General features: G+C 47.6%; 2 protein-coding genes across 34 annotated transcripts in view; both read right to left on the reverse strand.

The window, feature by feature from the left end:
* CFAP53 (cilia and flagella associated protein 53) overlaps positions 1 to 6,859 on the reverse strand; it is a 37,453-nt gene extending 30,594 nt beyond the window's left edge. For 2 of the 4 annotated variants that reach the window (XM_019792944.2, XM_002930112.4), the window contains exons 1-3: positions 5,822 to 6,859; positions 1,846 to 2,075; positions 988 to 1,161 (exon numbers count right to left, since the gene is read on the reverse strand). In XM_019792944.2, the coding sequence (XP_019648503.1) occupies positions 988 to 1,161; positions 1,846 to 2,075; positions 5,822 to 6,172 (755 nt within the window). In that variant the 5' untranslated portion in view covers positions 6,173 to 6,859. Of the gene's footprint in view, positions 1 to 987; positions 1,162 to 1,845; positions 2,076 to 3,512; positions 3,839 to 5,821 lie in introns of those variants that run through there. The other 2 variants (XM_034643276.1, XM_019792945.2) reach the window with 2 other exon arrangements.
* Positions 6,860 to 7,008: 149 nt separating this feature from the next.
* MBD1 (methyl-CpG binding domain protein 1) lies at positions 7,009 to 20,446 on the reverse strand. 30 transcript variants are annotated; one of them, XR_002141393.2, is made up of 18 exons: positions 20,276 to 20,444; positions 18,740 to 18,874; positions 16,173 to 16,287; positions 15,916 to 16,082; positions 15,749 to 15,831; positions 15,549 to 15,589; positions 15,043 to 15,189; positions 14,810 to 14,938; positions 14,558 to 14,632; positions 14,306 to 14,425; positions 14,154 to 14,222; positions 13,408 to 13,575; positions 12,749 to 13,048; positions 12,518 to 12,655; positions 12,045 to 12,179; positions 11,897 to 11,958; positions 8,757 to 9,051; positions 7,117 to 7,278 (listed from the first exon to the last, which is right to left on the reverse strand). XR_002141393.2 is itself a non-coding variant. In XM_019792933.2 (18 exons), the coding sequence occupies exons 2-17, from the start codon at positions 18,847 to 18,849 to the stop codon at positions 10,785 to 10,787; spliced, it is 1,899 nt and encodes a 632-aa protein (XP_019648492.1). In that variant the 5' UTR covers positions 18,850 to 18,874; positions 20,276 to 20,444; the 3' UTR covers positions 8,911 to 9,044; positions 10,753 to 10,784. The 30 variants fall into 30 exon arrangements, 29 of the variants coding, with proteins under 29 accessions (XP_019648488.1, XP_019648482.1, XP_019648481.1 ...); XM_019792933.2 differs by lacking the exon at positions 7,117 to 7,278 and adding an exon at positions 10,753 to 10,824 and having other exon boundaries at positions 8,911 to 9,044; XM_019792928.2 differs by lacking the exon at positions 7,117 to 7,278 and adding an exon at positions 10,310 to 10,415 and having other exon boundaries at positions 8,916 to 9,051; positions 20,276 to 20,445.
* Positions 20,447 to 20,916: the final 470 nt, after the last annotated feature.

The following is a 20,916-nucleotide window of genomic DNA, read 5'->3' on the forward strand; positions in this document are numbered from 1 at the left end:
AGCTCAGGGCGTGATCCCGGAGTTCTGGGATCGAGCCCCATGTCAGGCTCCTCTGCTACGAGCCTGCTTCTTCCTCTCCCACTTCCCCTGCTTGTGTTCCCTCTCTCGCTGGCTGTCTCTATCTCTGTCGAAAAAATAAATCTTTAAAAAAAAAAGAAAGAAAGAAAGCTGGGGCGCGTGGGTGGCACAGCGGTTAAGCGTCTGCCTTCACCTCAGGGCGTGATCCCGGCGTTATGGGATCGAGCCCCCCCATCAGGCTCCTCCGCTGTGGGCCTGCTTCTTCCTCTCCCACTCCCCCTGCTTGTGTTCCCTCTTGCTGGCTGTCTCTATCTCTGTCAAATAAATAAATAAAATCTTAAAAAAAAAAAAAAAGGAAAAAAAAGCTGAATGTACGGAAACAGAGAGTAGAATGGTGGTTCCCAGGGACTGGGGGTTGGAAAAATAGAGATATTGGTCAAAGGACACAAACTTTCTTTTTTTTTTTTAAGATTTTATTTATTTATTCGACAGAGATAGAGACAGCCAGCGAGAGAGGGAACACAAGTAGGGGGGGTGGGAGAGGAAGAAGCAGGCTCATAGCGGAGGAGCCTGATGTGGGGCTGGATCCCATAACGCCGGGATCACGCCCTGAGCCGAAGGCAGACGCTTAACCGCTGTGCCACCCAGGCGCCCCAAAGGACACAAACTTTCAGTTATAAGATGAATAAATAAGTTCTGGGGATCTAATGCAGAATATGGTGACTACAGACAATAACACTACATTGCATATTTAAAATGTGCTAACACAGTAGGTCCGAAGCATTCTCACTACAAAACAAGAGCAAACCCTCAGTGCCTGCATTATTCAATGATGTGTATAATTACCAAGACTTAGAGGCACAACAACCGTGTATACCATTTTGAGGCCATATTTTACTATAAATTAGTATTCCTAAATCATTTTTTCATACACCAACTTCAGATTGTGTGTTTTTCTGATATCATTACCTGAATTGCTGGTTTAGTTTTTCAGCCACGAGATCTTGTCTCTCTTTTTCTTTCTTCTCTTTCAATAATCTGGTTTTATCTCTCATTCTATCTTTTTTCTCCTCAATTGTTTCTTCTTTCAACTGCATTTCAGTAAAATACCCACTTTCTTCTGATGCTAAAAGTTCACGTAGCCTGAAAAAATTACAAAAAAATTAAAATGGTCATGCCACATGGACCATTTTACTAATTGGTTTTTATTTACTTTTATTTATTTAATTAGCATGTTCATTTTTATTTTTTAAAAAGATTTTATTTATTTATTTGAGAGAGAGAGCGTGTACAGGAGCGTGGGGTTGGGGGGTGCAGAGGCAGAGGGAGAAACAGACTTTCTGCTGAGCAGGAAGCCAGACAGGGGGGCTTGATCCCAGGACCCTTAGATCATGACCTGAGCCAAAGGCAGACACTTAACTGACTGAGCCACCCAGATGCCCCCAAACACATGTTTAATCATAAATTTTGTAAGGAAAAAAATCATTGCAGTCTTCTATAAAATAAGACTAGTCTTCATTTAAAGCAACAGAAACTGACATGCCATATTTTATTTGATCTCATACAAATTAAATAATGTACATCTTCAACAAAAGAATATGAACAAATTTTAACTAAAGTAACAAAATATTAAACAATATATTCTTTTTCTTTCTATCAAATGTGGGTTATCACAAGTGAAAATACAAGCACTAGCTATTGATTTGGTAAGGATATGAATATCTCAGCTATGATCCTTACTATAAAAATTCACTTGATTTTTGGTCAATCTCACATTAGGGTTTTGGGAATGTTTTATAGTCTGAAGCACCAGTTTGTGAACCTTACTTATTTCGTCTTTCTTCAGTGTTGATGATAAAACCTTGCATGGCATCCTTGATTCGTGCTTTCACGAGACTGCCCACAAATTTGCGATCATTGTGCTGGTCCCACTCAACTTTCAAGCGATCTCGCTCCTTTGACTTGATGGAAGCCAAAATAGCATGATGTTTCTGATGGCTGCGTTGGATTTTTTCCAGATGTTGCTCAGCCCCTTGAACTTTGGGAGGCTTGGCTCTCTGAAAACAAATAATTATCACTTACAATCGATCCAAAATTGATTGCATATTTTCAATTAATCATGATCTCCCCCAATACTAAATAAAATTGGATGTATCAAAGTCATACATCCTGCTACAACTGCAAAGAGCTCAAGCGCCTAAGGTTTAACGTGTTTGATCCTTTGAGCCTATACTTAAGATGTCATCAAATCAGTCTCAAATATTTCTTAAGTGCCATTTGAGTACAAGTTCATGGAATTACAAAGTTAAAAATTTAAGCAGGACTCTAGAGATTATTTAGTCAAACTCAGAAACATTAAGTGATTTGTCCAAGCTGCTTCTAATAGGGCAGACCTGGACAGAACAAGAATTAGAGGTCTTGTAATTCCTGACCTTCATCTTGCCCCCCACTATCTCACATTGTTTCTCAGGGGTAGACAACATAGTTACCACCCAAATACTTTCAACTAGAAGAGACTACTATCTCTAAGTAGATAGGATATATATATAATGAGTTGTGACAATAAAAAAACCATCTACTGAGAAGGAAGGAAGGGAGAGAGGGAGGGAAGGGAAAAAAGGAAAAGAGAAAAGGGGAAAAAATTGATAGTAAAGCTTTCTTATTTCTCTTGTGCCCAGTTTAATGCAAGGGCAGTACTCCTGAGATTTTGGGATAATTTGAATTTCTACATATTTTTATACAAATTTCCATTAAAAAGTTGGAAACACACCATTTTGAATATATATTGATAAATTTAATAAAATCACGTGGACAATCTTTCTTATTTCTGTATTCCTAGCATTGAGAATAATGCCTTACCACTGTTGGTTCTCAGTGTGACGGAAGGAAGGAAAGAAGGGAGGGAGGGAGGGAGGAAAAGAGGGAGGAAGGAAAAATTTCTGGGTAAGCTTGATGCAATTTCTGCTCCTCCGGGGGCCATCATGAAATCCACTGTCTTGAGCTTTGTATTTTCAGCCAGTTTTATCAAGTCAACCTTAGGTGAATAGTGAGACTCCAGGATGCTGATTTACAAGTAACAAAATTCTTAACTCATATGGCAGAAAGTCAATCTGATAATTTACACTTAGAACAATCACTGTCAGGATTACCAAAATACTACTGTTAAGTCTTGGTAAATGAGTCTCCTGGGAAAAGAAAATCATTTGCAGATAGCTTGATGAAGATTCAGGGTTCAAGGTACACATACAGGTACCTAGATTTAGTTGAACAAAATAAGACAGGTCTGAGGTGGGTTGGAGACAGATGATATTGAGGTAGGTAGCTAATCCATATCAGAATTATTTAGAGCTCAGAGCCACTTAACTAACAAACTACTGTTCTCTAGTATGTATGGCATTTTGTGAATGAAGATTCAGTGATAATGAAGTGGAAAAGGGTCAAGACTACACCTTGTTCAGGATACACACAGGAATTCAGGCTCCCAGTAGACTTACAGGCTGAGGACCAAGCACCAAGGTCATCAAGAACCAATTGTCTTGAGTTGTCAGAGCAGGAACCTGGTTCTGAGGTACATTTTGACTGAAAAGGTGAATGAGGGTGAAGGGTGGTGAGAAACACCCTGAGCAGTAGCCAGGGGTCAGGAACCCCTTCAAGGCTTAGGGTATTAGAGGGCCCAGTGTTGGAGGAGTAAGATTTGAACTGGAGTTCTCTTACAACACGGTGATACCAATCCATGCACGGTCTCAGCATTTCTCAAAATCCATACTGTTTAGCAGAAATATAATGTAAAACAGATCCATAGTTTAACATTTTCTAGTAGCTGCATTTTAGAAAGTAAAAAGAAACAGAAAGTTAATTTTAATAATATGTTTTATTTAACCAATATATTCAAAATACTGTCATTTCAACATGTGACTCTAGGCACATTTCAAGTGCTCAAAAGCCATGTATGGCTAGTGGCTACCATATTGGACACTGCAACTCTAAACCATGCTAAAGGCAGGAGAACACAGGATTTAATCACTACCTTGTGTTTCCAAGGTCACTGAAGACTCTGTCACTGTAACATGTTAAATTACAGTTTCTAATGATAGAGTTTACAGTTTATATGTCTTAAAGAACAATGTTTTACAGTCTAGGTTCGATTCTGGCCTCTATCCATTACAACTGTGTGATTTTAAACAAGGTACTTAATCTCCTTGAATCTCAGTTTTCTTACCTTTCAAAATGAGCAAAATAAATGTGCTCCTAAAAAACTATTTTGAGAATTAAATAACTGGGTCCCTAAGCAGCACTCACCACATAACTGCTCCTTTATTTCTCTGTTACTTCAGATATTACATCATTTATTGCTTTCTCCTGGAGGAATTGTTTAGCATCAAGTCTCATCTCTGGTGGCTTTAATTCTTCCCCCACCGCAATGCTGCAATATCTAACATCCATACTTCTTACCACACTCTGACATCTGAGATGCACAATGCTGACTTTTCCCTTTTCCTCTTTATTCTTCTATAAGCTCAAAGTATTCAATTGGCCTGCTTCTCTGGTTTGGTGGTAATTTTTTTTTCATGTTCCTTATTGGTTTCCAACACAACTAATGGCACTTGAACAATAGCCCAGCGCCTGAGCTCTGTGTTGGGATACAGAACCCAAAGATCAGTTTCTGTTCCTTATGAAATCTGTCTATAATTACCACCTTGAACCCTACAGTCTGTGGAAGCCTCCAATCTACTCATTTCCAGACCCAGAACCTACAGTCCTTGGACCCAGAGAAGAGAGGGCAGGTCTGTAAGTGGACTGAGAACTGCTATGTGCACTGTGGTGCGTAATAAAACTGCATCCTTCGTTATTCCTGATATTTCTTCCATAAAGTACCATCATAGACAGTATAGCACATGATTATCTACCGTGTTAGCCTTTAATGGTTTTACGCATGAACAAATTGTTTCTGCAATTAGATAATAAGCAACAGGAAGGCAGGGATCAGACTTTTAATGAAGAATAAACCTCCCAGGGTCATTGTATTTACCCCCAAATCTGCCACAGTGCTGTGGACACAGCAGGGGCTCAAGTAATACCTCTATAATTGCCTAATCACACATGAAGGTTTTCTAGCCTGTAAAAACTAGTTGGTAGGAACAAAGGAATCTAGGTGCATAGACCAAGTGTCTGGGGTTCTGAGAAAGACCCATCAAATTCTGCAGCACACAGCATTCTCCTGGCCTCCTACCACTACCCCAGCCTTAGAGACAACCAACAGTCCTATTGCCAGGCCTGCAGGGACACTTCTGTTACAGTTGAGTTGGCACAGGAAGGGCACTATAACTGCTCACAACCCCTCACAGCCCAATCCTCCTTCCTCATATGATTTCGCTGGAATGCAGGACCAGCCCAAGATCATACAGCTGAATCACCACTAGCCCAGACCCGATATCCTGCCCTGCCCCAGCCCAGCACTTCTGTGACAGCCACGCCACATCACAAGGGGTCAGACCTCCTTTGAGTGTCTTGGAGACTGAAAACTGTCAGTATCCCAAGTGGTGATTCTACAAATACGGAATCTAAATATAACTGGTGCGAGGTGGGGGTGGGGGTGAAGGGGTGGAAGGGTGGAGGGTTGAGGAACAGAGTACAGGAATTAGGTGAAAGGCCTTATTTTTCCCACTTTCAAAATTCAACCCACTGCACAAAGCACCTGGTCCCCTTGAAGAGAGCCGCGGCTGGGGACAGGTTGGGCACGGCTAGGCCTGGAGTGCAGGGAGATGCAGAAAGCAGTAGGGTCCCCCACACACCCCGCGCTTACCACGATCACCACTTTGGGAGTGGGGCCCTTAACCTCCCGCTGTACGATGCCAAATCGCTGGCTGTACATTTTCGAGTCCCTCGGGATGGGGGCGGCGTCCGCCGCGGTTTCCCAACACCGGAGACCTGCGGGACCAGCTTCCGCAATGCAGAGGTCTGGTTGCCATGGTGCGCCATGCACCGCGAGGGGCAAGTGGGAGGGGCCGAAGTCGGGCCCGTCACCATGGTGACCATAGACGCCGGGGCTCGCAACTTCCTCCCGGAGCCGAGGAGCTGAGTCTGCGCCGTCCTCACCCCGCCCTTGGCCAGGCCTCCGGCGACCTCGACCTCGCTCCCTTTCTCTAGGGTTCATCAGAATAGCAGAAATAAGCCTCCTTAACCCGAAGTGAAGGCCAAGATCTAATTACATTCCAATTGACTGTGCTATTTATATCCTGTAATCAGCCTAAAAGCATGAGAAAAGTTAGTGGATATTGTGTGGGAAAGTTAAATTTTGCGGGCATTTCTAGGTGAATCTTGATGATGGTAATAATTGTCATAGGACAACCACCTCGTTTTGTGTAGTTCTTTACAAGTAATTTGCAAGGTACTTTCACACATAAAACCTGTGGGCCCCACAAATATCTTAGAGGGTTGATGGAACGGCAGGTATTATTATCCTCACTTTCCAGCTAAGACAAGGCCTAGAGAGCCTGTCTTGTTAGCCCACCCAAACCAGTAATGATAAATCTGTTACTAATAAAATCTTCCTACTGCACTGGGCAGAAAACAGAAAACAGAGCTGACTCCAGGGTACCCTAGGATGGGGGACAGATCAGATGGGTTAAGAGGGCAATGACATGACCTGGCTGGGCAAAATAAAGACCAAGAGTCTGAGGTACGATTCAAAGTAAACCAGGGTCAGGACATGAATGGGAAGCGCAGGTAATGAAGCCCTGAGAATCCCTATCGGAGGAAGGGGTACAGGCAACATAGCTCAGGGAACCTAGAAAGAGCCCTACACACAGGCGGAGCCCACGGCTGTACTTCTGGTCAAGTGCAAGGTAGTAGTAACTAAAAGCCAATTAAGAATGACACTTTGGTACTCTCCTAAAGTGGGGGCGAGCAAAGAACACTAGAACATAGAAAAAAATCAGAACCTAGTCAGTCACTGACATCTAACAATAACCAAAATACAACCACTGTGTATACCGTCGCAAGGCCGCAATTTACTGTAAATTAGCATTCCTTAATCATTTGTAATCCACCCACTTCGGATTTTGTATGCGGTACGTTTCTAGATTTGGATTCCATTTCCTGAATTGCTGGTTCATCTTTTCAGCCACAAAATAATGTCTCTTTTTAATAATCTCTTTTAATAATTCTCATTTTGTCTTTTTTCTCTCCTATAATCCTTCTTCTTTCAATTGCAGTTCGGTAAAATACTCATTTTCATTTACTGCTAAGAGTTTACGTAGCCTGAAACAAATAAAAAAGAAAGAAATTAGAGGTCGTCTCTGTTCCCTGGACAGACTCCTGAAGGTCAGTTCCTTGATCTTCAAGTCCCACGGGCGAGTGGCCCGCCGGTTGGTATGGGTGGAACCACCCCTCACACCACACCCTTGGGAAAGAAGGGAGGCAATGAAAAGGCCCTCAGTCAGGCGCGGGGTTTGAGAAAAGCATCAGAAATACAGGAGAGCCCATCGGGCGCCCCAGAGGTCGTACAGCCCGTAGGATACTGTCGAAACGAGTTCGGCGACGGGGAAAGCCGACCCTTGGCGACACTTTGCTGCCCTCGAAATGTCCCAGCGTCGGTCCAGAGCTCGTCGTGCTGCACCCTCAACCTGGGCGCGCCCCGTAACTTAACTCCGGTTCGGTTTTGCCTGTTTTACCACTACGTGAAGAAGAAAAGTCGGCTTTCCTCCCAGCCCGGCCAAGGACTGGTGTCTCGGCCGGGCGGAGGCCACGCCCCCGGGGCCGCCCCGGCCAGGGGTGAGAGGCTGCGTCTCCCGAGAGCGGTGGTGGGATAACCGCGGCCCCGGCGCCCCCTGGCGGGCCTATTCGGAGGGGGGGGGGCCGGGACCTGCGTCCCGGGCTGTGAGCCTCCGCCTTCAGCCAAGCCCCAAGGCCTAGAGAAGTGATTGGCCCAAGGTTCTTGGACAGAACCTGACCTTGATCTTGCCACCCACCATCCCACTTTCTCAGAGTCAACACTGTTACCACCGTCAAGACACTCCCCAAAGAAACACTAAATATATGAAACAGTAAACGGGACAATAAAAATCATTTTAAAATAATTTTAAAATAGAACAGCTCAGAGATAGAAACTATATTATTTCCAATTCCTATTGTGCCCCAACAAGGTTCACGCAAGGGCTGTCCTCCCGACAGTTTCCTGAATTCTATATTTTCACCATTAAATTCCATGATAAAGTTGGATATCCATTCACCATTTGTAATACATACTGACGTATTTAATAAAATTGCATGGACTATATCTTTTTCATTCCTGTATCCCAGTATCAAGTACAGTGCCTACCATGGGCCAGGTTCTCATTACTTGAATGACACAAAAATAGCCGAGACCAGCCAGTTTTTTTCTGGGTGGGCTTGACAGTATTTCTGTACTTGCTGGGGTCACCATGAAATCCATGGTCTTCAGCTTTGCATTTCCAGCAACGTAGCTTTATCAAGTTATCCTCAGGTGAGCAGTGAGACCCTTGGGAGCTGATTCATGGCAGGGTGGCTTTGTAATGTGTCACCTTGACTAGGCTACGTTTCCCAGAACTCCCTTCCCCGTATGCTTCCGGTTAGGATGGGCCACAAGAGACATTTTGCATGGTAATTGGAGGACAGAAGTGAAGCAGCAGCATACTGTTTTTACACTCGGAAGGTTGGTGCAGGCGCACCAGGCACTGTTGCAGTTCACACATGTTGTCACTTATCTGCTGGCTCACCTCGTTGGTGTGGAGCAGCAGTCAGGCCTGCAGCCAGGCCTGCAGCTGCTCCACTTTCCCTGGGATCTTCCTTCAGCTTCTCTAATTCCTGGGCCAGATGAGTATTTAACTCTGTGATGAAGGGCACCAGCTTCTTCTGCAGGACACCCACATCATCGAAGTTGGAGGTGGTGAGACACTGACATGGGTTCTAGGCCATCCTCGCCGGTTCCAGCTCTTGCTCGTGCGCGCCAAAGTGTCCTCCGTCTCCCACACTTTACATCCATCTTCCCTTCCCGATTGCCTGCCCTGCAGACTTCAAGCTCCAGCATTAGATGCAAAGACAACAGCCTTACAGAGACTGTTTAATCAGCTCCCACTACTGCATAAGCTCAAATCCCTATTAAGTCCCTTAAAATATACATATATATATATACACACACACATATATATACACATATATATATAATCTTTACATTAGTGGTGCTGCTTTTCTGATTGTACTGTGATACACACTGTAACCAGACTCTTAGAGGAGTCTGAATGCCAATCAAATAAATCTCATTTAGGACATCACAGAATACTAGGGTTGGGTGGCTGGGTCCGGGGAGAACAAAACAATACCAGAAAATTACCCAGTCTTGTCTCTGGCTCAAGAAGATAAAGCAAAGGAAGGGGCAGAGGAGGGTAGCAGAAAGGGCTAACAGTAGGGAAATGTCTAATCTACATCTGAATTATCTAAAGCTGCAGGGCTGGGACTAGAATGAGGCAAAGGCTACAAAATTTAAGAAGGCATGCACTCAGTCACAGCCCTGAAAAGCCAGCTATGTAATGAACCACAAGGGTCTAAACTTTCTGGCACTTTATGAAGAACTGGGAAGTGAGGCAGGACTGAGTCAAGACTGGCCCTTATGCAGGTCTTGAAGCAGGAACTCAGGTTCCTAGTAGAGAGAGGCCAAGGGCAAAAACCAATAACAAAAGTCATCAAGGGGCAGGGGAGGCAAGTTGTCAGCAAAGATGAGCCAGGCCGACGGCTCTACTTCTGAAGACTGCTTTGGCTGAGGAGAATGAGGGCAATAAGCAAAATGGACAGTGACAAAAAAAAAAAAAAATGGACAGTGACCCCTGGGGAAGGACGTCCTTTAGTGTTTGAGGAATATTATGCAACACCCAAGGCCTCAGAAGAACCCAGTCTCTTGAATGCATGGGTGCTGTGACAAGGTGACCAAATCCACACAGCCTTGGCACTCCCTAAACCACGCTAGAGGCAGCAGTGTAAGCGACTTGTTCTGTTTAAGGTAATCCACTTCGTTTTCAAGGTCACTGGAAACTTCTGTTACTGTAATACTACACATTATCGGATATAGGATTACAGCTTACAGTTCGGTGGCTTAAAGAAGATGGTTTTTACAACCTGGGTTTTTTTTTTTTCCTAGGTTTACTGATACTAGCTGACACTGGACAAGTTATTTAATTTTTTTGAATCTGTTTTCCCATATGCAAAAATGGGCAAAAATCATTGTCTTCCTGAAGATTGGAGGACTAAACAAATTGTATCAGTAAGAGGAACTAACCAAATAGCAGTTTCTTTCCTCATTTATTCATATTACATTTTCCAATGCTGTCTCTCTGACGAAATGGAAATGTTCAGAAACGCTGCCAGGTCTCATCCAGAAGCCACTGAAAAATTATTTATGCAGATGGCTTGTATAGGCTGTTTTTGGTGGCTTTTACATTCCCTCTGCACCCCAGATCCCCCACCTGTAATATCCACACTTCTTATCACAGTCAAGCTCCTGGGATTTGCACCAGTTAGAGCAGATGCAACAACTTTCTATTCTTTCTCTTCCTTTCCTGCTTACTTCCTCTATAAGCTCAAAGTACTGAACAGGCCTGCTTCTCTGGTTTGGTGGTAGGTTTTTCCAGTTCCTATTGAATCCTACATAAGCCCCTCAGTCTATGGTCCAGCCTCTGAGTAGATCAGTGTTCTCTCATAAAGCCAGTCTGTAAATATCACCTTGAATCCTACAGTTTGCAGAAGCCTCCAGTCTACTGCTTTCTAGCTCCAGGTTTTTTAAGGTCCTTGGACCTAGAGAAGAGGGAGCAGGTCTGTATGTTGAATGAAGTTCGCTCTTTGCAAAAATGGAGCATCACAAAACCATTTCCTAGTATTCTGTGCCCACCACCCATTTCCCCATAATTATCCCTTATCTCTCTTCTCACTTTTACAATATTCCATTATAAACAAGATAACACATCATTACCTTCTCTGTTAATATGTAATGACTTCACACATAGGGAAACTGTTTCCTCACTTAGATGGTAAGTTCCCTGAAGGCAGGAATCCCCTGAAGGATGAAGGAGTTTCTGGCCTGCACAAACTAGTTTGTGGGAACAAAGGAATCCAGGTGCCTAGGACTTTATATTGCCTATGTCTGGGGCTGTGTGCACAGCCTGTGAACATCCTGCAGAAGGAGCATTCCCCTGTCCTCCTACCGCCAGCCCTGTCCTTAGGGGCAGCTATCTTTCATCCTATTGCCAGGCCTGCAGGGACAGTTCTATGGAGCAGCAAAAACTGTTAATAACCTCAATAGGCTCAGGAAAGGCTCAAGAAACACAGCCCAACCCCATCCACAAAGGATGTTCTTGGAGATGGAGGACTAACCTGAGGTTGCACAATTGCACATGGACCCAGATCAGAGCCATCTCAGGGCCCAGATCTCCTGCCCATCCACCACTGTCCAGCCCACCTGTCCTCTCTTGGAGACTCCAGAGGCCTTCAAGACCCCAAATGATGATTCTCTGAATAAGAATTTATTAAACTTGACCCCTTCTGGATTTTCTTAGGAAGATGTGGAACAGGCTTTTACCTTTTTCTTTCAAATCTCATCGCAGGGCATCAAGTCCTCACCCTCCACTGGCCCCTGTCCCTCCACCGCCCCCCCACCCCACGCACACACACCCAAGGAAAGCCCTGACCTGAACCCCAGGAGAAGTCTCTAGGGTCCTGCACACAACCCCTGACTGATCATGATCCACGCAGTGATATCAGCTTTTACCTCCCACTGCATCATACCAAACTGCTGACTCTACTTTTAAAACTCAGGGCCCACATCTGACCAGCACCAACCCCATACCACCCCTCACTGTGCGGGGCACACCTTGGCAACCAGACTGCTGTGTCCCGGAGGCGGGTTCCACCCAGGCTGAAAATCTCCGTGATCTGAGGAAGAATTAATATCATGGGTCATCATGGCCAATGGGGTTAAAGTGGGGTCAGGGCAGGGTGAAGTATCCCCCAGCACTGACCACGGGTGTGCCAGCCCCTCCTGCCTCCTCCTCTGGGGCCGAGTCAGAGGCGGAGTCATCCTTGCTCTCTTCCTCCTTGTCCTCCTCAGGGTCCAGTGGCTCTTGCTTCACAGGTGGCAGGGCTGGGTCTACTGCCTGGGAGAGGTGGGAAACAGGCAGCAGTCAGAAGGACAGGGTTGGCCTAAGGAAAGTCTCTTATCAGCCAACCTGTCAGTGTGCTGACAAATCCCACTTCCATCACACTTCAGCCCAGAAAATCTCTCTCTCAGCCTACAAACCTTTCCCATTCCTCAGAGAATTCCATTTTTCTGTTAGCTGGAGAGCAAAGCAGGCAAAGTTAGTTGCCTGGGGAAGGTGGGGCACGTGTCAGACAGGTGGGGTAATTTTATGGTGAGGCTGCAATCAGTACATTATTGCTCTGCTCAAAGAACCACCATCATTCTGCTCACAGACCACCCATCACTGACCCCCACCTTGCTGGGGCAGCCAGACAGCAATACAGGAGAAGTCAGGATGGCTGTGCCCGGTGTCCAGTCTTCCTGGGCATCCGCCTTCTCTTGCTTCACCTGGGGTAAGGCCACAACCCAACTCAGGCCAGGGCACTGGGCCTCCTGTGTGAAGGAGGATTGCAGCAGACTTGGTCCCAGCTTCCTGGCACAAGGCTGGGTAGGGCTGGGAAGGGCAGGATAAGATGGGACCCTCACCTGCAACAGGGCTTCTGTGGAAGCTGCAGCAGGGCCAGGCACCTGCACAGGACTGCTTGCACCTTCCCGTAAGAACACAAGGTCGGTGCCAGGTGGGGGTAGCACAAAGCCACTGCCTGTTTCCTGTTTCACTGGAGTCTGGGAACGGCCTGATCGGGCTGTGGGTGTGGTCAAGGAGGCCTTCAGTATCTGGCCCAGACGGGGCCGTCGAGTAGAGCCAGGTCTCTTTCGACGAGAGTAAGGTGGGGGCGGCCCTGCCCCATCCTCAGATCCTGCCCAGACACTAGGCAGCAGCCGCTTCTGAAGAAAAACAGGGTGTCATGGCCACCTGGTGCAGTGACCAACTCTACCATCCTGTCCTGATCAATCTGCCTGCTAATCCCTCTTAGTTCCAGCACAGGACCTGCTTACATAGTAGGCCCATATCATTGAGCCTGCTGGTCTCCTGTTAGCAATGCCAGTGCCACCCAGATTCCTCATTTGCCCCAGCACAATGTTCGCTAATCTTTGGCTGAACCTACTGCCCTGCCCACTCTTCTGAAGATGTACGACCCATCGGGACTGCCCCACAGCCCTACCAGCCCTACCCACCACTCCCAGGCACTGGAGGGCCCTGGATCAACTCATCCCACCAGCCTAAGCCTTCCTGCCCCACCCACCATGGCAAACTGCAGGCATTGGCGCCAACGACACTTCTGGCGCTTCTGGTTGCTGCCCCCAAATTTGGGCTTGTCACAGCAGAAGTCGCAGTGACCACAGTCCATCCGGCGTAGGCAGGCTGCACAAGCCCCACACTTGCGGTTCTGCCGACGGTTCGTGTAAGGCTGCTGGGGGACGGGCAAAAAGAGGGTGCTATTACTGGCACTGATCCAATGTTACTCCTGTTGCTCCTTCACTAGCCTCATGAGAGGGAACCAGCTGTGCACCGGTCTTAGTCACACCTCAGCATGTGTTAGTCCAACACCAGGCACTATCACTGTACCAGACAGTGCCTGAAACCATTGGGATTATGGCTGCTCCAACACAGTATGCATCACATCGCCTGCCAGACCACTGGCTACCAAAACAAAGTCTTTGACCTCCAACTCTAGCAGAATTTTGCTGATCCTCTATAGCTGCCTCTATTGTGCCTGCTGTATCTGCTCAACCTATGTGAACTCCCCTCGCTATACTGACTTTTCCTCTCTTAGCCCCACCAGAGCACTGATTCATCTGACATTAAGTACTGTTGCTGCACCTGCTGATCCATGATAGCCCCTCCCCCATTATCTGCTCACCCCATATGAGTACCCATTACTGTGTCTTGCTATTCCCCTATTAGGCCCATTGCAGCAGCTGCTTCTTTGGGCTTAACCCAGTGCCCTGGGAGGGTCTAGGCTTGTCCAAGTAGGGTGGGGCCACTCACTAGCTCGTCCTCGTCTACACAGTAATAGATGAACTCGGCAGGTGGCGAGGGGGCCAGGGCTCTGGGGTGCTGCAGAGGCAAATGGGGTGGGGTCAGGGCAGGTACTGGATAAGGTTAAGATTGTGCCTTCCCCCTGCCCACCAGGGCCTCACCAGCTCTGGGGACTCTGGAGGCTGTGATGGGGGAACTGGAGGCAGTGGCTGGGTTCGTGGGGGGCGCCGCCGGACAGCCATCTTGGAGTCGCAGCCCCCCCTGCGGCGGCTACGTTTACCCTGGGAGAAATCCAGAAGAGTAGCTTAGGCTTGGTGGCACCAGGCAGACAAAGGACCCCGACCCCCACCCCCAAGAGGAGGGCAGAAAGCATGCATGGGACAAGCAGGCAGAGTGTGGGGTGCAGCACTCACAGCAGGGGGAGCCACAGCTAGGGGAGGGCGTCGTTGACATCGCTGATGGTGGCGACGGAGACGGTGGGCAAGGTGCTGGCAGATAGGGGCAGGCAGGTGGGACCAGGGAGTTGAGTACAGGGTGAAGGAGAAAAGAAGACATGAGGTGGGCAAGGCTGGGAGGAAGCAACAGCAGCAGTAGCAACTTTAACAGCAGAATGAGTTCTGCCCCAGCCCTGGCCCCAACAACTCTGCCCCTCCAGCCAAACTCACCCGTAAGCAGCGCCTCTGGACACATCTCCACTGGCGCCTGAGACCAGGGCGGGGAGGGCGAAGGCAGACTCGACAACGCCCACAGTCCTCTCGGGTCTGACAGCCCCGGCATACTCCACACCCTCGGCTCTGTTGGGGGGATGGGAGGGGGCAGAGGCAGGATGCATGGGGCCAGGGCTGTGAGAGCCAGGGGCTAGGGTGAGCCTTGGGCCCACCCCACCCACCCAACTCACCCTTTCCACAATCCGCAGGCACCGTCTCTGCTCACACTTGCAGAACAGCCCCGAGGCCACATCATGGGGCAACTGCAGAAGGCAGGTGGAGCAGGCCCCGCAGTCCTCGGTTACCCGGCAGGCCGCGCACTCCCCACAGCCCACACGCTGCCAGGAATGGGTGGGGCGAGGTCACAGGCCCAGACAGAGTAGCTCCAGGTGCGCTGCCCCTTACATGTCTATTATTAGCCCCCACTGCCATGTCTAGTAGTCCACCACTTGCCTCATTACTGTATCTGACAACTGCTGATTAGATGCCATCAGAGGCCATCTCCAATGTCTACCAGTACCCTGTTAACCTCATCGCTGAATCTATTGACACCCCATTAACCCATTACTGTCTGCTAGCTCCCTACAAAATGACTGATACCCTGTGGATCCATCACCATTCCTTCAGACCCTCCACAAGCCCCCATCACATCCTGCTCCCACCACATACTTGTGAGGAGGAGGCAGGTCGTGCTTACCTTAAACATCCTTTGCTCCCGGTTGAAAGCAATTCTCTGCGCTGGAGAGGGAAAAAGAGAAGTGGACAAGAAGCATCAGATATCTAACCTTACCCACTGCCACTGCCCTGACATCCACCATTCAACCTCCAGCCCGATAGTGGTGTCCTGACATCAAACCTGCTCCACTCCTGTCTCCCCGGGCCCCGGGAGCCACTCACCTCGGCAGTCCTTGCATAATGTCTTGAGCCGCTGTCTTCGGGTACCATCTCCTGAGAAGCTGATTCCACAGTTCTCACAGCACCTGGGATGGGAAACATGGGTGTGGGGCTCTGAGTGCACCCCCAACAACCCTCACCCTCTTGGCTCACTTTAGGCCAACACTCACCCAGGTGCAGGGAGTGAAGCTGGGGCTGTGTTGGCATCAGCCTTGGTCTCATCTCCTGGGGTCTCCCTTCTGACCTCACCCTTCTGGGGTCCAACCTGACGCTTCCGAGTCTTGGCTGGCCGTGAAGGCTTCTTCCGCTTTCTGCTAGGGACAGCTATGGGCTGGGGCTGCAGATGAGAGGGAAGAAGGAAGAGATCAGTAGGTGGGTGTTAGGTGGCTCAGTCACCCCTCCCTGGGTACCCCACACTGTGTAGTACCTTAGGGGCTGGATAGCACAGAATGCCTTGTTTGAAGTCGAAGAGGGTGAGGTCGCACGCAGGGCCCAGGTATCGGGTCAGCTCAACTTTGCTTCGGATCCTGTCTCCTGTGGGGCTAGGGATGGGCCAGGATGGGTTGGTACCTGGATGAAGCAATGGTCACTTCACCCACACAACCCTCCCACTGGGCTGGTGAATAGGCCTGCAGGGCTGGCAAGGGATACAGGAGGCAATTGGGATTGGCATGTAAGCCCTGACCAGGTCTTACCCCAACTAAGTCTGCATAGCAGAAATATAAAAGGTGTATAAATAGCAGCACATATGCAAATACAAATAAGTAAAATAAACATAAATAGACATATATGTATTTGACATACACTACTAGTTGTAGTCTATGCAAATAAATATAAATACACATGGAAAAAACCAGGTAGAAATCCCAGAAATATCTGAAATACTGTTATGTACTAAATATATAAGAAAGCAAAAAAGAAAAACTGTTTAAAAATATACATACAAATAAATGAGCACACAAACATATATACAAATACGTACGTAAACAAACAAATGCAACTACATACAAAACAAAGTAGGAATAACTGATACTGTAAGAGAATACTCCACAGGTCTCTAGCACTTCTGCATATCTTGCAAGAGAGGCACTGATAGTTCTTTGTTAAGAACTATCTTTTCAAGGATGTTTGTACAGCAAACAGCCTTGGAAGATAAGAGATAAGTTCTCCTTCCAGAGCAAAAGGAAGGCATCCTTACTATTCTAACATTATAAAAAGATTGGATTCCTTAAGTTCAGGGTTCCTTTCCTACAACCCAATACATGGGCAGATGCTAGTTAGCCCTCTTCAGGCCACCATATGGGAACTGGAGTTTGGGGAACTGACATGAAAATAATGACATTCTGGATACTGCTGTTGCTGTGAATAATAAGCTATCTTTCATCTCTGACCCAGGAGTCTCGTATATCCTACCAGAATCCACAAATTGTGACATAGTTGTTATCTTGCCCTAATTAGGATAAAACCTCCAATCTTTTATGGTTCTTGATGATGGCACTTAAAAGTATAAAAGTATAAATTTTGACAGTTTCACGCGAATTGTGAATATGTGGATAAACGTACAACAAACATACGTTCATAAACGTATGAACAAACAATTATATTTATGATTTTACTATATTCCTCCAGGAAAATAGCAACTTAGAGACAAAAAAAAGTTCAGGAAGAGTGCAGTAAATTCAGTAACTCTATCACTAATATATCCGAAAATACCTTGGATCCTTAAATGTAAATGGCGTATAAACACGTACGTTCACGTATTAATAGCCGATTCTTATTCGTAGTATGTCACATAAAGTCACATTAAACACTGAATTAGTGAATATAGTAGACCTCTGCTCCTAGTGAAACTACAGGTTAGCTTCCTGAGAGCCTCAGGTGACAATTCTGTCAACCAATCAATCTATAACCTTGTTTTATGTATGGCCTTTGAATGATTTAAAACCAGGAGCTTTGGAGTATTGTTACATAGGTACTTTTACCAAGGTCTGTGTAAAATAAACCAGTCTCATCAGTTTTGAAAACCTATTCTACGTGACACTTTTCCCAAGTAACACTTAACAGGTATTTTTAAAATTTCTCTGCAAACTCTTGATCTGCAGAACTACCTTGTATGCAAATTTAACATTTTTCACCGTGTATCACCTTTTGAAACATGTGAGCCAGTCAGCACTAGCTAAGATAGGTTTAACATTTCCCTAACCAGGGGTAACACAACCGTCAATGTCCCTGGCTTTCAGGTTCTCATGCTGCCTGCTACACTTTATTGTACTGGTCATTATCTTAGGGATCTTTCAGTTTAGCCCTTTTCCTACCTTTTCCTTAGCTTCACTATGTACTACAGATGTTACTTTGGCATTTTCCAGAAATTGGAAGTTGGACAAATTGGAAAATTTCCTTTTCTTTTTCTAGATGTACCACATTCTTGATTCATTAACACTGCACTCACACCTAACAGAACTACAACTCACACCCCAAACTTATATTTAATGTGTATTTTCTCCTTGTAGTATATCACATTTTTTCTCCTTACAGCCCATCACAGACTTCTTGCACTTAGAACACTAGACAGCACTTCAGCACTATGCTGGGGGCCATTCTAAATACCAAAATCACCAATAAAAAGTACAAAAACGTGAAAAACATGGCACTAAGTAAACCACGAAAAGGACACTTGATTACAGTAAAAGAACTGAAATAAGAAGGCCTCATTCAACCTCAGCTGGGAATGCATGTATCCAGCAACTTAAATTTTTTGCTGTTTTGTGCAGGTCTATGAAACGCCACGAAAGTACAGGGAGTATAGACTTTAAGTTTAAGAATACAAATTCTAGAGAGCAAACAAATTTGCAAATATGCAATCTACAAACAATAAGAATCAACTATATATGCATGATTTTAACCCACCCACAAAAATCAACCACATCCCCTGATTTTACCCTGCTTAACCAGGCTCAGCCCTACCCATGACTCTGTCCAAAACCCACCCAGTACCTCTGGTAATAGGTGTCTGAGCGTCCACAGGTGGCACCTGACTTTCGAAAGACCTCACGACGCTTCCAGCCAGGGCCCAAGGCTGGGCAGTCCAGCCAGTCCTCAGCCATGGGAGCCAAGGGAAGAAGCAGCGGCCTGCAACGTGGAGGGGGCAATGAGGAAAACTGAGGCTCTAGGAGAGGACAGGTTGTGCCCTGTGCCCTAGCTCCACAAACTGCTACTACTTATTAATGCTTGTCCAAGACCTGGTACCTACCACAGGCAACTGGCCAATGTAAGAGAAAATCCCCCTTCCCACCTCATTCTTCCCTGTCCTGGGCCCAGAAGTTTGTCATTCCTCCCTCTTCCTGAGGGAGCCCCATCTTCAATTTAAGAGTCCCCATCCTCAATCCAAAGATCTTCGTTCCTTACTCAATGTTCTGATTCCTGACTCTTCCCCAACACTTCTCCCCTCCGCCAATCTAGGAATCCTTCATTCCTCCCAGGAGACACTCTGTCTTTAACCTACTGGTCCCTACTCCTCCCCTTTGTCACCCTGAAACCTCCATACGCCCCATCCTCAGCCTGAGAGGTCCTATTTTTCTCATCATCAGCCGAGAGGCCCCCATTCTGCTCATCCTCAGACCAAGCTCCCAGTACTTTAGCTCAGTGTTCTGACCTCCCACTCACTCTCTTCATTGACCCAGGAGTCCCCAATTTCTCTCAGTCTTTTAGCCCTCCCATTCCTTTCCTCTCTGATGTCCTCTTATCATGCTACTTCAGTGCTATGGCCTTAATTTCCTCTGTGTCCTCTGCCAGAGAGCCCCCAGCTTCTCCATCTCTTTACCCTAAACAGCCCCTCGGTCCTTCTGTTCCTCAGCCTGAACGCCTCCTCCTCCCTTATTTTCTCTGTCAGTGTTCTGAGCCACAAGCCCTCACCAATCTCAGTCCCCAAACCTCCTTATTCCTCTCGTTTTCAGCTAAAAAGTTTCTTAATTCCTTCCCTTCCGTGTCCTTTATCCTCCATTCCTCTCATCACCCTGAGATACCCTGATTTCTCCCCCTCAGCTTTCTGAACCCTTCAATCTTCCCCGTTTTGTCCCAAGATCATGCCTTCCCTAACTCAGCATTCAGAACCCCACAATTTCTTCTCGTTCTCCATATGAGTCCCCGTTGCTCCTTTTCAGCATCCTAATGCCATTTCTTCCCGTCATCAACCTGAGACCCCCCTCATATCTCCCACTCAGCGTTCTGAACCCTCATTTCTCTCCTTAATCTGAGAGGCACCGAGGTCTCCCCTCGGCGTTCGGATCCTTCCCCATCCCTCTGAATCCTCGTCCAGACTCCCGACACGTTCACCTGTCAGCGCTGTGAACCCATTCCTCCCCGCCCTCAAGCAAAACCTTCCCATTCCTCCCCTTCGATATTCCGACGCCGCCATTCCTCCCACTCATCGGCCTGAGGGCCCTTCATTCCTCTCCCTCAGCGTTCTGAGCCTCAATTCTTCCCCGTCCTACGCCTGAGCGCTCTCCGTTTCCACCCCCACAACTGTCTCACCAGCTCGGCACCGGGCCGGTAGCTTCCGCCGCTCTAGGTCCGCGGACCCATGGCGAGGGTCCCGCCTGTGACTCCCGCCTTGCCCTGCTCTTCTTCCTCCTCCGCAGACGCTTCCTCTGAAGCGGTAGCTGTCGCTGCCGCGGCCGTTCGTTGCTCCCGGAACCGGAAACCCACTGCCCGCCTCTAGGGCCACGCCCCCAGCATGACGCCTGCGCGCCAACGCCCCTCCAGTGCTTGCCCTTAATGGGGAGGACCCCGCGCCTGCGTGTTCAGTCGCACAGCGGCGCGCGCCTCTTGCCCCGGACCAACGGCGCTTGCGCCCTGACGTCCAACTACGGCTCGCGCCCCTATCGGAGACCTGCGGCGCCGGAGCTCCTCGCTTCGCCAACCGGCGCTTTCTCCCCACTCCGCCCACCTGTTTGCGCCTGCGCTCTCCCAACCTAAGGGGGCGTGGAGGGTTGGGGTTGGCCCTACGCTGTTTCTCTCGCGGTCTCCACGGGGGTGGCGGGGTAAGCAGGAGGGAGAAGCGCAGAAGGCTGAGGTTGTGTCGGAGGTCTCGTCTCCCATCTCTCGCCTACGTCGCGCCCGTTCTGTGCCGTCCGCCAAACATCTCCCCCAGGACTATTGTGTCCCGCTCTCTC

Source organism: Ailuropoda melanoleuca, chromosome 14, assembly GCF_002007445.2.
Source record: "Ailuropoda melanoleuca isolate Jingjing chromosome 14, ASM200744v2, whole genome shotgun sequence".
Taxonomy (NCBI): domain Eukaryota; kingdom Metazoa; phylum Chordata; class Mammalia; order Carnivora; family Ursidae; genus Ailuropoda; species Ailuropoda melanoleuca.

Excerpts from the sequence above, each read along its gene's own strand:
- MBD1 (XM_019792921.2), bottom strand. The coding sequence starts at position 18,849 with ATGGCTGAGGACTGGCTGGACTGCCCAGCCTTGGGCCCTGGCTGGAAG. Across the intron at positions 11,959-12,044 it reads GAGGGGCTGGCACACCCGTG|ATCACGGAGATTTTCAGCCT; the intron begins GTCAGTGCTGGG and ends ATTCTTCCTCAG. Across the intron at positions 9,052-11,896 it reads ACAGCAGTCTGGTTGCCAAG|TCTGCAGGGCAGGCAATCGG; the intron begins GTGTGCCCCGCA and ends TGGAGCTTGAAG.